Raw genomic sequence first — 14,202 nt, forward strand, 5'->3', positions numbered from 1 at the left:
GACATTTCTGGTTACATTCAAATTTTACTTTAATATTGCATCTAAAGTTATTCATCTTAAGAACACACATCCACAGGTTTCTTATCTGCAAACACACGTCTTATCTCACTGAAGGAACAGTAACTTTATTTGTAGTCTGAACACATCAGGATTCCTTTTTTTGTGAGGATCTGAATAAGCTTTTGGCTTTTCAAATGTGGTAAAAAGCTTACTGTGCCTGTGGGGAAAAAAATCCTTTGACAGCTGTAACATCCACAGGTGAAGAAGCTTCTCTTTTGTTTTTGTGCTGATGGCACAACTGTGTGATAATTATGCACAGCAGCTCATGTGTGCGTGTGCACATATTTTACATGCATGTGCGTGTTTGTGAGAGCACAAAACAAATGTTGTGCAGGTTTGGCTGCACATTAGGGTTGCAGTTGCCCTTGGTAATGTGCTTACTACTGAATGGTATCCATTGGTTACCTAAACAGTGTGGAAAGAAAGAGGGATGGTGCAGCTGACAAACACATTTTCTATCACTCCTGCTGTCTTTCCTGTCCTCTGTCTCTCTGTCTTAGCTGACTGACTAAAATAAAATCATTAAATATTGTCAAATCTGGCTTCTCGTACCCAGCAAAGCTCACATGCTGCATTTTGCCGCTTACTTCTCAAATAGCAAAATCCCTTACCCCAGACTGAATGTTTGTTGGAAGACTTGCACACAATGATTCCTCCTATAACATAAACTTAAGAAAAACTCAGTGGCTCAGGTTAAATTTAGACTTAAAACTTTAAAAAGTAAACAGTTTTAGTTATGTATCATTAAAAATCATTATGAAGGGAAGTAAGTTGTGTTTTATTGCATTCACAACTGAATTTAAATCAGCATATTTGCTGCAGGAATGCAGTGGATGCTCTGAGAGTAATGATGCACATTTTAAAAACTGCAGACACTTTCATATCCAAAACACAAGACTAAGATTACTTTAATCCCAGACTAAGATCAGTTTATGAGCAATAAGCATCACTTTCCCTCTTTTAATTGTCCATGTGCTCTTCCTTCCTTTCCTTCATCCCACTTACTGTCTTCCTGTGTTTTCTCCTTCCTCTCTGTCCTCCCCTCTTTCCTAGCATGGCCGTGCCGAGTTTTCCTGGGAAGGAATCAATGTAAGTCTCCTTGTTTAAATGTCCCTACTTCCTGCTCAAATCTATCCCTGTCATTTTGCCCTCTATCCCTCACCGACTTACGTGAGCTGAAGCTTTCGGTACATAAGTTGACATCCCGCTTGTTTATCCGTCCACCTCTTGCTGCCACTCTTTCTCTCCTGCTTATCTCTTTCTGCCACTACCTCTCTCTCTTTATCCACCAAGTTTTTCTTTTTCTACCTGTAAATTCTCAGCCATCTGCCTCCTCTGCTAATCTACTGTACTGCAAGCTACACATATAGAGAAAGTCACAGATAACAGGCTGTAATAGGCTTATCTTATCTACAGCTGAAGCTCCAATCCCAGTTTTAACTGAGAGCAGGGCATGATGAAGTGCATCTCTAACAAACTGTTTATGGACTTTCAGCAGGATTCATTTACACATGACCACATTTTCACCAAAATAAACATTAAACATTTTCACCAAATTAAGGCTGTATTTTTTAAACTAGTTGTTCAAAAGCATTGCAGGGTTTGGACCATTTTAGTCAAACTTTGAAAGTAGTATTATTTGCAATGTCATGCGATATATTACCTGATCTGTTTGTGCTTGAAGTATCTGTTGGAGATGACTGTCAGCTACTACCACCCAACATTTTGCTCAGTATGTGTAAAATTCACTGAGGTATATCTATTTTTGGGTTTGCTCTCAGTTGTAAAAGCTGACCCAATGATTGCTTTATAAAAGTTGCATTAAAATGTGTTGAATGATTAATGGGATAGTTTGCTAACAGCACCAACAAACACACACAAACACAGGCAAGGGCAAAAACACTATTGTTCCACTTTTGCTTTTGGTGGCACATGATAAAAATGTCTGATCAAACTCCAGGGTTTCTCAAACTCTAAGGTGTGCAGAAGACTTTCTATAGGCACACTTAACCAAACAGCAAAAGCTTTATGATGAGCAATTAGCAACAACTAAATCCAAATTAAAGGTGAAGCTGGATTATGCAATGGGTGCTTCGCTCTGCACATTTCAGGAGGCGTAAGGAGATTAGTTTTTTGCTTACTTTGCCTCACGTTTTAAGTCTCTTGTGTGAAACAATTGCTTCTTTTTAAATTTAAATCCCTTCCAGTGATTAACTCTTATTGATTGGTATTGGTTAGAGTCAGAAAAAGATCATAGAGTGCTTGGAGTGAAACTGAGATATTTAAAATTAAAATGTTGAGGTGTCTGTTTTTTTGGCGGCTGCACACAGATTTGTACTCAATCCTTAAAGTTGTTCTGTTAGGCACGTTAGCGCACAGTTGTCAGCTCAGTCCTGCTTAGCAGACACAAAGTATAGTGCGTATTAACAGTCCTAATTTGTTCTCTGCAAGCTCCCGAATATTTCCACTTCCTCCTGAGCAAGCCACTGCCTGCCTGCTGTCTGGTGATAAAGAGTCGGCTAGTCAGAGGAGCTTTATCAGTTCAGCAGAGATCAGTGAAAGATAACTGCTGGGAATCTGGTTAATAAAGGCCTTAAGACTTACATGCATCATAAAGACACAAATTAACAGAGAAGGTGCAGTTATGGTAACAATAAAAGTACGGAAATCCTCATAAAGAACATAATAAAACTGGTTCCTATCAAGTCTTAAAATGAAAACAAAATCAACATCAGATAACAGCAGTGCCTTATATTTTTATTTGTTTAAAATTATTATTTTTTAATCAGCCGTTCTGTTGTAGATTTGCTGCTGTCTCTGGGATCATTGTTCTGTTGCATCTTGACCCAGTTTGGTCCAAGTTTCAGCTGTTGGACAGATGGCCTCACATTGACTCTGAAATCCTTTGGTTGACAGGATCGACTCAAAAACCTCAAGGCTGAAAACCCAGCCCAAACCATCACCCCTCCACCAACCTGCTTGACAGTTGCTGTGAGGTGTTTGTGCTGAAATGCTACTGTTGTTTTTTTCCAAATGTGCTGCAGTGCATTATGGGTAAAGATCGTCCAGACGTCTCGATGCTCATTCAGATGAAACTTTTCAAACCTAACTTGTGCTGCCATGTTTCTTTATAAAGAAAAGAAGCTTTCTTCTCCAATCGTTCTAAACAAGCCATACTTGTCTTTTTGTCTTGTTGTGAGCGTTAACCTTTAACCTTTAACCTTTAACTTGTATGTAGAGTCGAAGATGTAGCTCTTTTTGTTCTCGTTTCTATAAACACTACATGGTCTGACCTCGGCGTGAACTTGATGATGTTTTCTACCTCTGAGAAGTTGTTCTCACTGTAGAAAAATGAACTATACTTCAATTTCCTTTCTCACGTTGACGGGCAGCAACAATGGCTTCTCTGATGTCTTTCCTATTTATGTGGCTAACAGCAACACCAAACTTTATTATTTTCTTTTTTTTCCTTAACTGATTAACACCCCAAAGCAACAATGCCTTCTCATCCGGATGGTAAGAGTATCTAATCCAATTGACCATCAGCACCTGGCTACAAGTTAACCTATTAAATATTATGGAAGCAGTAATGGTGTCATTAGTTATTTGTACTCATATATTTGTTAAATAAATAATTACAATGGGTAAAATGTCCTTCTGTTTGTTTTAATGTGTGGATATATCTAACATTTAGACGATACTAAATGAAAATAATATATTTACTTATGTACACAGTTGTCTGATGCAGGGTCTTTATAAAAAATATTTTTTAATATAATATATATTTAAACCTTTTCAATCAATACTTCATTTTTACCTATTTATCCTAAGATAAACACATTTCCCTGCAGTACGAAACTGTGCAGCAGCAGCTGTAGCTCATATTTAACTGCTTGGATTTATCCTGCTGTGATAAATGATTACATTTATTCTGAACTTGGTTACCACAAAAAGAATTTTGTAACAAATGATTTTGATTATAGGAGACCTGGGCACTTCTGGTTTATTGCACTCCTTGTAGATATTAGATTCAAAGAGGAATATTGCTTTGAAAGTTACGTCTGTGTGGCTGCTGACTCACCGGCTGCATTGGGCCAAACAATAATGCTGTTGTATTCAGAGAGTGTTACACAAGAGAGGTACTTCAGTAATACAAAGAGGCTAGATGGGATTGGTTTGCCTTCGCACTTTAGTTCAAAATCTTACAATCAGAGTCTGGTGTTTTCCTGACTGTAATTAGAGAACCTCGTTAGGAGCCAGCCTTTGTCCTGGTGTTCATTAGTTTTCAGGTTGAACATTGGTGCCAGGAAGCCAAAACAGCAACGATAAAATCACAGAAAAATGACCAAGTTTGCTGAAGCCAGAAACAGGAGTGTTTGATTTTCTTATTTATGGAGTTTTAAATCAATTAAATGATCTTCGAGGTAAAATGTGTGAAATACAGCAAGTTTAATTAGTCTCCTTGGCTGTTATTATCCACATTTTTATAATTTCACCCATTTGATGAGCAGATGCTGCTGAGGAGGGAGAGTAAACATCCCCAGAAGGTACTTAATTCCACAGAAATTCAATTTTTTGTTTTATTTTAGTAAAAGAACGTCAAAAACCATTGTTTAGTAGGCTTATTTTTCTGCTCTAAAGGGTAAAACACTTTAGAAACAAACTCTCATTAACATCCAAACATCTCCTGCCTAACTGGATAAAAACACATTCAGGCTGACATTTATTGTGATTTATTCATATATTCAAAGTTTTACTTACTTCTATGATTTGTAATCTTCACTGTACTATTCCAGAGGAGCGATACTACATCCATCAGTAACTATTTCACCTTTTTTCCTGAGTGATTTTTGTGTCAAATACAGGCTGCTGAGCTCTCAGGATTCAGTTTTTTAATTGCTTTTGAATCACTACATTTTTCCTTTTAGTTCTACTAATTCTATGACTCTCCTCTTTTTAATAAATTATGCTTGTGAGCCATTTTTGAAGTGCTAAAATAATTAACCCTTCTTTCTTATTCCTTTTATTATAACCTCCCTCCTCTCCTACTTTACCTAAATCCTTCTCTGAATCTTCAATCATCTGATCTTTTCACCTCAATTTCTTTTAACGTTCTCTTTCTTGCATTCATCTCTCTCATCTGTTCTTATGTTGTCATTTTTCACGACACATTGATTTTCTTTCTTTTCATCTGATCTCCTCCATCTTTCACCACTCCCTCCCCCACCTTTCTGTTTTATTTTTCCTTTAATTCAACCATGCTTTACTCCCCTCCCCTCTGTCTTCAGTTGTCCATGGAGGACACTACGTCCATTCTGCCTCGTCTCAAGAGGAAGTCCACCAACGCTTATGGGATCGGTGCCCTGGCTAAGTCCTCTCTGACAGGTGTGTCAGGTGTGTGTCTGTGCTGCTAGATGGTAAAACAGCCCCCATGTTGCCTCCACATGCTCCGCCAAAGGTCAAAGGTGAAGTTGTTGTTGACCAATGTAAAGGGGCGGAGCCTCTTTTCTCTTTTGTGTAAAAGATCCTTTTTGTTTTCTTTGTGTGACGTTCAGATGGTTATTTGGTGCCACACTGGTGCAGAGACCAAATGACCAATATGTTGTTTGAGGAGTTTGCATTTTTATTTTATTTCTTAATCTTCTAAGAAATCTACCAGCCTTTAGTCCTCGGAGATGATGTCATCGATTAAATGCTGATAAGTTTAAAGTTAGCTTTAACCAGAAGAAGGGCGAGCGTAGCAGTTTTTATTACAAAATAGAAGAACTGATAAATATAAAGAATTATAAGACATGGTTCTTACAAATCTTAATTATTTTTAACGATTAATTTAGTCGAGGCTGAAAATTGCAAATGTAACTGAAGCATCATGATTGTCAGTCATTTTGTCACAGCGACCCAGAGAAAACTTGATAACATGTATATCTGTGAAAATAATGTCTGTTTGTGTCATTTTGTGACATTTTGTGTCCTGTCTTTGCCTTAGAGATGACTAGAGAAATGTAAGAATAATGATGCTGCTCAAAGAGAGAGAAATCCAGACTATCTGAACAATGTGACACCAGAATGATGATTAGTAAATAAATTCTCTCCAGTTGTTAAATCTTAAGTCGTTTTGTTTATATATGAAGTAAAAAAAAATATTTTTGGTGAGCCAGCCGGTTCCATCATAAGTCGCCTGTTTTTCCATCATGACATTTGTCTTATGGCTGAGAATAAATAAACAAAGAATTTATTTACAGTCTTCTGTACGCAGATTTTTATTTCTTGACACTATTGTTAATACACTAAAGTTCTCGAAAATATATTCATAATGCTGGCTGTCAAAAGAAAGCCTGTTGAAACAACAATGAAAACAATTCCAAACCTAATCCCAACCTGAGGCCGTTTTTATTTTTGAGCCATCTGTTTCTGCTTTCATTTGGTTTTTGCGTTCTTTGTGGGATAAATAACCAACTGGCACACATGAAGACATGCCCAGAAATGATCTTTTTAAGCACTGCTGTAAATGTCAGAGTTGGTAAGTCAAACCTTGGTTCAACAGACAACTTCACCCTCAACCAGGAGGAAGAGGAGGAGCTTGGATTCAACATGACCGACCCTGTGGGTGCCCCTTCCTTTTTTATCACTTTCTATTTCCCCTCTCTCTTCCATTGATACCAATAGCTGACGTCAATGACACATTTCAGAGTCATTGATGGAAATTCAATCAGATCTTTGATTTCAAAGAAACTAAAGTAAGTGAGGTTGCTTACTTTATTTACCTCCTGAAGCATCTCCACAGGCGTGTTGGGGAATGTAGTGTTTTGTAACGTGGCAGTGCTGGTGATGGTGTTTGTGAAGTAGTTATTTTTCTGTGCAGTGCAGTGGCTGGTTGCCTCTTTTCTTCTTCTCTCTTGTGTTTTGTGCTTTAGAATGTAACGCTCTGTGCTCGGCGTTGTGTAGCACCTGTTCGTGTAAAAAAAGTCTTGTTTTGTTGTGTCTGGTGTGCCAGAAATAAATATCTTGGTATCTTTTAACAGTGTATAGTATCATACTTTAGGCTTTAAATAGCTGAGACCCCAACACCCTTCCTCATACTTCATCCCCATTCTTTCCATTCCTATTTCCATCCCCAATTAGTCTCTGCAGCGAGAGTTTGATTTTCAGATGAGATTGGCTTTCTTTGTCTAAGGGGAGAACTGTGTCTATTTATAACTCAGCCTGCAACCTGCCCCGTGGACCTGGGGAGCAATTTCCAAAGCTCTGTCTTCATTTATTCATGCCTGCTTGATTTTAATTTAATTTTTTTAATCAATCAGCCACTCTGCATGTATTTGACTCAAGGAATGTGTCCCCAGTTTGAATTCTACATTTGCATCTTAATTGGGCAGAGGTTTGACAGTGAACCATTGTCAATGTTAAGTTTACAACCAAAGATTTCTCATCTCTTTTGATTACTAATAACTTTGTTTATCAGTGGAAAGGTTATGGTTTTAATTCTTCATGGGAATCTGTCAGCATTTCAATCTTCACTTTGTCTTCTAGCAGGCAACTGTGCCTAATTTCTCCCCTGACCTCTGACCTGACAGCTCCTGTCCATCACACAGGCTCTCATTGAGCAGGTTACATTTCTGATTATTTATTTATGCATAGTTTTTGAGCTTTTATTTATCTGAATTTCACACATAAAGATAAATGAATCCCATTTAATGAGCTAATAAAGATAAATTTGCCTAAATTCTAAGAAAATTAATTATTGATTGTTTAAACAAGAACTTTAAACAATTAAAAAAACACACAACACAGATAGATTTAAACTCTTGCATTTATCTACTGGTCTCCACATAGTTTTTTGTGGTGAAACAATTTTATATTTGCCTTAAGTTTATGGTTATAGTCTGACTTTTATGGAACAATCATGATAAAATGAATCAATCATGGTCAATATAAACTGGCCTTATATGCAAAAAAAATAAAAAAAATAAATTATTCAGTGTCGAAGTGAAATCAAATTGTTTCCAAAGTAATACCAAATTAAATAAAAATATATAATAAAAACATAAATGATTGCATAAATATTCATCCCCTTTAAAGTAAGTTAGGTTGTAAAAAACATCAATTGTTCTCAACTAATCCACTTTGAAAAAGTAATTTTTGAGATAATGGATTCAAATTTCTAAAATAAATGTCTCATAACTTGTCATTTTTGAGTATTTTTTAAGCATAAAAGATGCCTATTAGAATAATCACCCCATACCACGTTAAACATCTAAATCCACCCATACGTTTCACTACATTTATCACTTCTATCATAGTCTTTAGAATAAAACAGACTTTTTATTTGCATCACAGTTTCTCATCCTCATTCTACTTCCCCAGAGCCTCAGTTGGAGGGGTAATCAACTGCAGAGGCCAGAAGGAGTTTTGACAGTATTCTGTGTGTGTGTGTCTCTCTCTCTTTGTGTGTGTGTGTGTTGTTGGTCCGCCCCCTCATACCTGCTGTAGGTGTGACTCGCTCCATGAAGGACAAGGTGACCAAGCCCACCGCCATGGCTCAGGGTCGCGTTGCCCACATGATCGAGTGGCAGAGCTGGGGCAAACCATCCGCGGGGCCGCTGGGGGGATTGGGACACACCAACCTGCAGAGGGAAAAGGAAAGGAGGATGGAGAACGACGCCTACAGCGACCTCAGCGACGGCGAGAAGGAGGCTCGCTTTGCTGCAGGTGAGGATCATTTTATAAAACATCAAACTGGTGGGGCTCTGGGTTGGACCAGCTGTTTCTTTTTATAGTGGTACGCCTACATTATGACATGCAAACAAAACATCTTTTCATTAATTTTTTAAGGTGTTGTAGCAGAGAAAAATGTCTGTGTTCTAAATATTTATTCAAAACCCTTCAGCATGTAGCCTTCATTATCAGGATCATCATAAAAGGTCAGTATTTAAACAGAAAAGGTAATAAAAAATCAAAAGAACTAATAACAAACCATTCAGGGATGGGTTTGATTGAGTTAGAGCCCTGACCTGCCCTAAACTCAAGATCTAATATGGCTGAGTCATACATGAAAGGTTGTGATAACTTCAGTAAAAAACTTATTATTTTAACTTGTTTCAGTTTGCATCTCAGTAATTCAGTCACACACAGTGCTTTCCAACCTCTATCAGTGGCATTTGTTCACAAAGAAATGCAGAGAAGTCCACTGATCTCGATTTAGCAGTAATTGTAGCCAATAGTAGTTAACCTGCTCACTGAGCACCACTATTCACAAATCTTACTGATTTTTCAAATTGCAACTGGAACACGGTTCAGTTAGGTCTCTTTCAAGGTAACTGGAATGTGCCATTATTACTTTAAAATTTCAAAATAAAGTTTGGCTTCTTGGAAGTAAAACATTAAGCAGTGAAGCGTGACTGAAGATATTTGCACAGTGTTTTATCTCTGGAGGATAACTTTTCTTTACTCAGATTTGAAAGCTTTTCCTGGACTTGGCTGATCTGCAGCATCTATCTGAGTTAGGTTCTTGTTTATCTGCCTACAACTCAACAGATTTCTTTTGTTTGGAGTAAACACTGTGTGTTCTCCTCCTCTGCTCTCCAACCTCCTGCTTCTCCATGTTAATGACTGCTACCTGCTTTGTTTTTATTACTAATTAACATCTGTATATATTAGCGAAGCAGAGGCTCAGATTTGTGTTGTGCGCTCGATCTCTAATTAGAAAAATCTTTGTGTAACTGTGACACGGCCCTTTTTTCTCCTCCCCACCTCCTGCTCATCCCATGTCTTTAGGTATTATGCAGCAGTTTGCAATCTCTGAGGCGACTCTGTTTGGCTGGAACTCGATGGACGGTGAGAGTATGGGAGCTGGCTCCAACCAGGGCAGCGTCGCTCACCTGAGTGAGGTCAACCAGGAGAGTATTACCAGCAGAGGTGAATGGCACACGGTGTTAATCTACTGCAGGAATCACTAAACAGCAGATTAAGTCCTTGTGTAGATGTCTAAACCCTAACACAGATAAAGTATAACAGATTTTGCATTCTCACGGTAGATGCAAAATTAAAAGTCTCAGACATCTCCGTCATTCATTCACTTTTTTGGCCTCATATTAAAATTCTAAATATGAATGTTGCAAACTAAAGGAAAGCCACGTCAGTCACTCTTTTAGCCAAAAGTCAAGTACTTTTGGAGGACAACCACACAGCTGCACATTTCGCACCTACAGGGCACTGACTCAGACACTTCCAGATGACAAATCCGGATGACAGTCTGTCATTTCTGAGATATCAGATGGTTTTTTTTGCATGTGCTTGACTAAGAGAGCATAACCAGAAATCTGGAAGACGAGCAGCATGAAAAGACAAGTGAGAAGCATTTAACTTTTCCCACTTGTTTCAGAAAATATCAGGTTTGAAGACATTTCTACAGACTAAACATAAAACATTACTCAAGAGAGATGTAATCATGCACTATAACCAATAAAAATAATCAAAACATGTAGCTCTGTGACTATTTTTCAGGGTTTTTTTCTGGCTGCTCAATAGTTATCTAAAAATAAATATGTAATCCTGACAGATGTACCACTTTCAGTTGTGCTCACAGTAATTCTGTAAACTAAATCATTTTCAGTTGGTGTACAACTCTGTCTAAGCCCTGAGGGACTCTGTAGGTTAGTGCAAGGACTTAGCCCTGCTTTCATTAACACCAACCATATGGGCTCCACTCAGGGCTTTCTCGTGCATAAAAACCAACACACACACACACACACACATGTGCAACAAACAGCAATGATTAAAAAGCTGTTCAGGGTTGAGGGGATGTTTCTCCTCCACAAAGTTCGAGTGCTATCACTTCAGAACTGCAGCAGACAGGCTAATCATACTCACATTAAAGGTTTTACAACCAGGATGTTCCTTTGAATTCTCATTGCACTAAATTTGATGACAACTTCTGCTTTCAGGCTTTGTTTTGTGAGCTTTGCTAAAAAACCTCATAGATTTTTGTCAAAACCATCAGCTTTTAATTTTTGATGATATTTATTTGTAATATTCACAGTTCCACAGCTTGTAGTAGGAGCCATGTTTTACTGCTCAGGGGAGTATGCCCAAACAGTGCCTTGTGATGTAATGATAAATGGTCAAGTAAAGTAATGTTCTATTTTAAATTTAAACTTTAAGAAAATTGCAACAACTTTTTGCTCAATAAGAAATAAACATCTTTAAAAGTTCTTCAGAAATCTCCTCTTTCTATAAATGTCATTGTTGCTGTGTTTTATTTCTCTTTTTAAATGATTTTGGTCTCTTAAACCCCCCTGTTTTTGTGTCCCTGAGCAGACCAGGTGCTTCATCACTCCTCTGCAGACGTTTGGCCTCACACCTACGTCTCACAGGGTCTCTACTGCCTGTCGTCCTCTGACGCTTGGGACCCAATCACCAGCCAGCCCTCGGGTGTGGTCTCGCCTGCTGCAGGCTCCTACATCATGGCTGCTGGTGATGATTCTTAACCTCTTAAAATTTAATGCACTTTTTCACAGCTTCCAAGCATAAAGCCTTCAGGTGTCTCTGTGTCTGCTCCAGGTGGTAGCAATGGAGCAGGAGGTACACCAGGAGAAGGGTACGATGGGACGGTAGGCGGTTATCTTCAGCATCACCAGGCTCAGCTTGCACTGCAGCAGCAAAGTCAATTCCAGCAGCTTCAGCAGCTTCAGCAGCTTCATCAATACCAGCAACAGCAGCTTCTGCAGTACCAACAGCAACAGGTCTGTAGCAGCGTGCTAAGCTCACTTCATGCGTTTTCTGTTGCATCGTTTTCTACTGAAAGACAAAAGGACATGCATGTTTGTGTAGTCATATTATTATTCTAATAAACAGACGATGGTTCTGCAAGGAGACAGAAAACAAACCACCCCTGGTAGAGGGGAGGTCTAAGGTAACAGTTCACGTAAACCAAGGTAGGATTTGTCAGCTGGTAGTGTCACTAATAAATTTTATATTTAAAAAAAAGGAGTATTTTACTGTGTACGTGCACCTTTCACCTCTGCCTGCTGTAGATCATAAACAGGCAGGTCTTCAAGCTTGTGTGGTTTTTCTGAACCAGCTACTCATGTTTTGTTTAATGTAGTTTAGACTTTATCTTCTTTTGCTTCTTCTCTGTCAGGGCTGTTAGCAAAATGCAGTTAAATAAAATGTGGGCCCACTCCTACATAAAAAGCCACATGTGACTGATGTATTTGTTGTCTAATTCATGGACTCGTTCAAAACGTCTGTATCAAACCATCATGGTATGAATACTGTTATACTCTAAGTATCACAGTCAGATCAAACCATCTGTGACAATAACCAAAGCAACAAGTTTCAGATTTATTTACTTACAAAAATCTTCTGGTATTATTTGTGATATTGTGAGTATAAATTTCCATGTTTGTTTGTGTGATGACATTAGCCTGACAGTGTGAGTTCAGCAAACAGCCTCACAGCTGCACAGCAACAGCAGCCTTCAATCAAAGCCGACAACGTGTTACTCGGTTCATCAACAACTCTGATTGTGTCGCAGAATGTTTACACTAAAGTTTCTGTTGCAGGTTCCTGTAAGCTTCGTAGGTCTGTTCGAAGCGTTTTATTAGAAATCAGCTGCTGACATCTCAGATTTTCTGCTAACAGAGTGAGTCATGATGTGCTGTGACACCCGAAGACTTTTCCAGGCGTCGCAGGCTGCTCCTGCTCGCTGCATTCTCCGGGCTCATTAAATAACTGTGGGTTATGCAATAATAACTTTAAAAGGTCAGGAACTGTTTCTCTGAAAAGGTGTGCTGATCCGAGGCCACAATGGAAATGAGCTTGTTAGCTTCACTCTGTGCTTTATAAGGCTTCCACCGAGGAGAACTGAATGTATCTCATTATATAACACTGCGTGTATTAGATTAAATTTATGAAACATTTAAATTGAACAATGCATATGAGCTTGAGGCCTTTTCTCCTCCGTTACCTCCAGGATCATCCCTGACTCATGGTCCAAGGAGGAAGTCAAAGTAGATGCAAAACACTGGATGGGAGTAAACAACAAAAGAACAAAAAAACCCCACACTTCTCTTCTGTACAAGCTTGTGGGGCATGCTGAAAAAATGCGTTATTAGTTGATTTTGGCTTTTAAATTGATATGGACGTAAGAAAACGACAAGAACGTTTGTTTCAAGGCACTCTACTTTGATTCTGGTTGGAAATATTTTCTTTCCAGAGAAAAGTAAAAACAAAAAGTGTTCACTTCCTGAGTAACTGTTCTGTGGAAATGATCAGAACCCAAATACTCGAGTGTCTTTCCTTTTCTTTCTGTGTTTAGGATCACAGGCTACACAGTGCCTCCCAATCCCTCCAAGCCACCCCCAACAGCACCATCCACAGCCTCGGTCCTCCCACTCACCCTCGGGTAGCCGACCTTTGGGGCGCTGCACAGGTTGAGGCCCATCAGGTAGAAACCCGTCCGCTGAATACAAATGATCGGATTACATTTGCAGACCAGATGACGGTTTAATAAGTTCTGACAGAACAGCTTTGACAGAGTACAAGGACACCGGGCTGCGTGACTGCGTATACAGTCACAGGCATGCAAATCTGTCGTCAGTCGCTATCGCAGACTGACAGTTATCCCAACCAACAGCATGCTCATTATGTTTAGCAAGGCTTTATTTATTTTTTGTTCAGTCAATCAGAAGTAAATAGAATGCAAAGGTTTTTAACTTTTTGTGATTTTCATTAAACTTGACATTTACTCTTTTTTTTGTCCTATTGATCTGACTTTTTTATATCAGCAGGCCAATTTAGCACACAACTGTAGAGCAGTGAATGATGAACAGCCAGGGGAGTCTTCAAGGTAGGAGACAGGCTGAAGATCTGCATGGTGCACCCCCAAAAGGTCTGCATGGCAGCTTGCAGTGGATTGAATAAAGTTTGGGGAGCAACCGTGGGGAAAACAGCCTGTTTGCCACAGTGGGATGACAAAAAGTTGACAAGTTTATGATTAAAGGCGTTGGATTCAGCATCTGCACCTGTTGCATCTGCTTCAGTCTGGATTGGGACTGGATTGGGACAGGGGAGCACATAACCTGCCTGTTCTTCCTCCCTTTTTCTTGCATTTTTTGTTCTCTAGGTGCTCAAATGAAAGAGTGA

The 14,202-nt window shown here is 38.9% G+C and overlaps 1 protein-coding gene across 13 annotated transcripts in view; it reads left to right on the plus strand.

The window, feature by feature from the left end:
* LOC108242671 (AT-rich binding protein) overlaps window positions 1-14,202 on the plus strand; it is a 42,120-nt gene that overhangs the window by 25,593 nt on the left and 2,325 nt on the right. For 4 of the 13 annotated variants that reach the window (XM_037975865.1, XM_025008428.2, XM_037975867.1 and 1 more), the window contains 5 exons: window positions 8,548-8,766; window positions 9,832-9,972; window positions 11,374-11,529; window positions 11,617-11,798; window positions 13,376-13,504. In XM_037975865.1, the coding sequence (XP_037831793.1) occupies window positions 8,548-8,766; window positions 9,832-9,972; window positions 11,374-11,529; window positions 11,617-11,798; window positions 13,376-13,504 (827 nt within the window). Of the gene's footprint in view, window positions 1-1,113; window positions 1,150-5,348; window positions 5,455-8,547; window positions 8,767-9,831; window positions 9,973-11,373; window positions 11,530-11,616; window positions 11,799-13,375; window positions 13,505-14,202 lie in introns of all 13 variants that reach the window. The other 9 variants (XM_017427653.3, XM_017427654.3, XM_037975863.1 and 6 more) reach the window with 5 other exon arrangements.

The sequence above is a fragment of the Kryptolebias marmoratus genome, linkage group LG5 (genome assembly GCF_001649575.2).
Source record: "Kryptolebias marmoratus isolate JLee-2015 linkage group LG5, ASM164957v2, whole genome shotgun sequence".
NCBI lineage: Eukaryota > Metazoa > Chordata > Actinopteri > Cyprinodontiformes > Rivulidae > Kryptolebias > Kryptolebias marmoratus.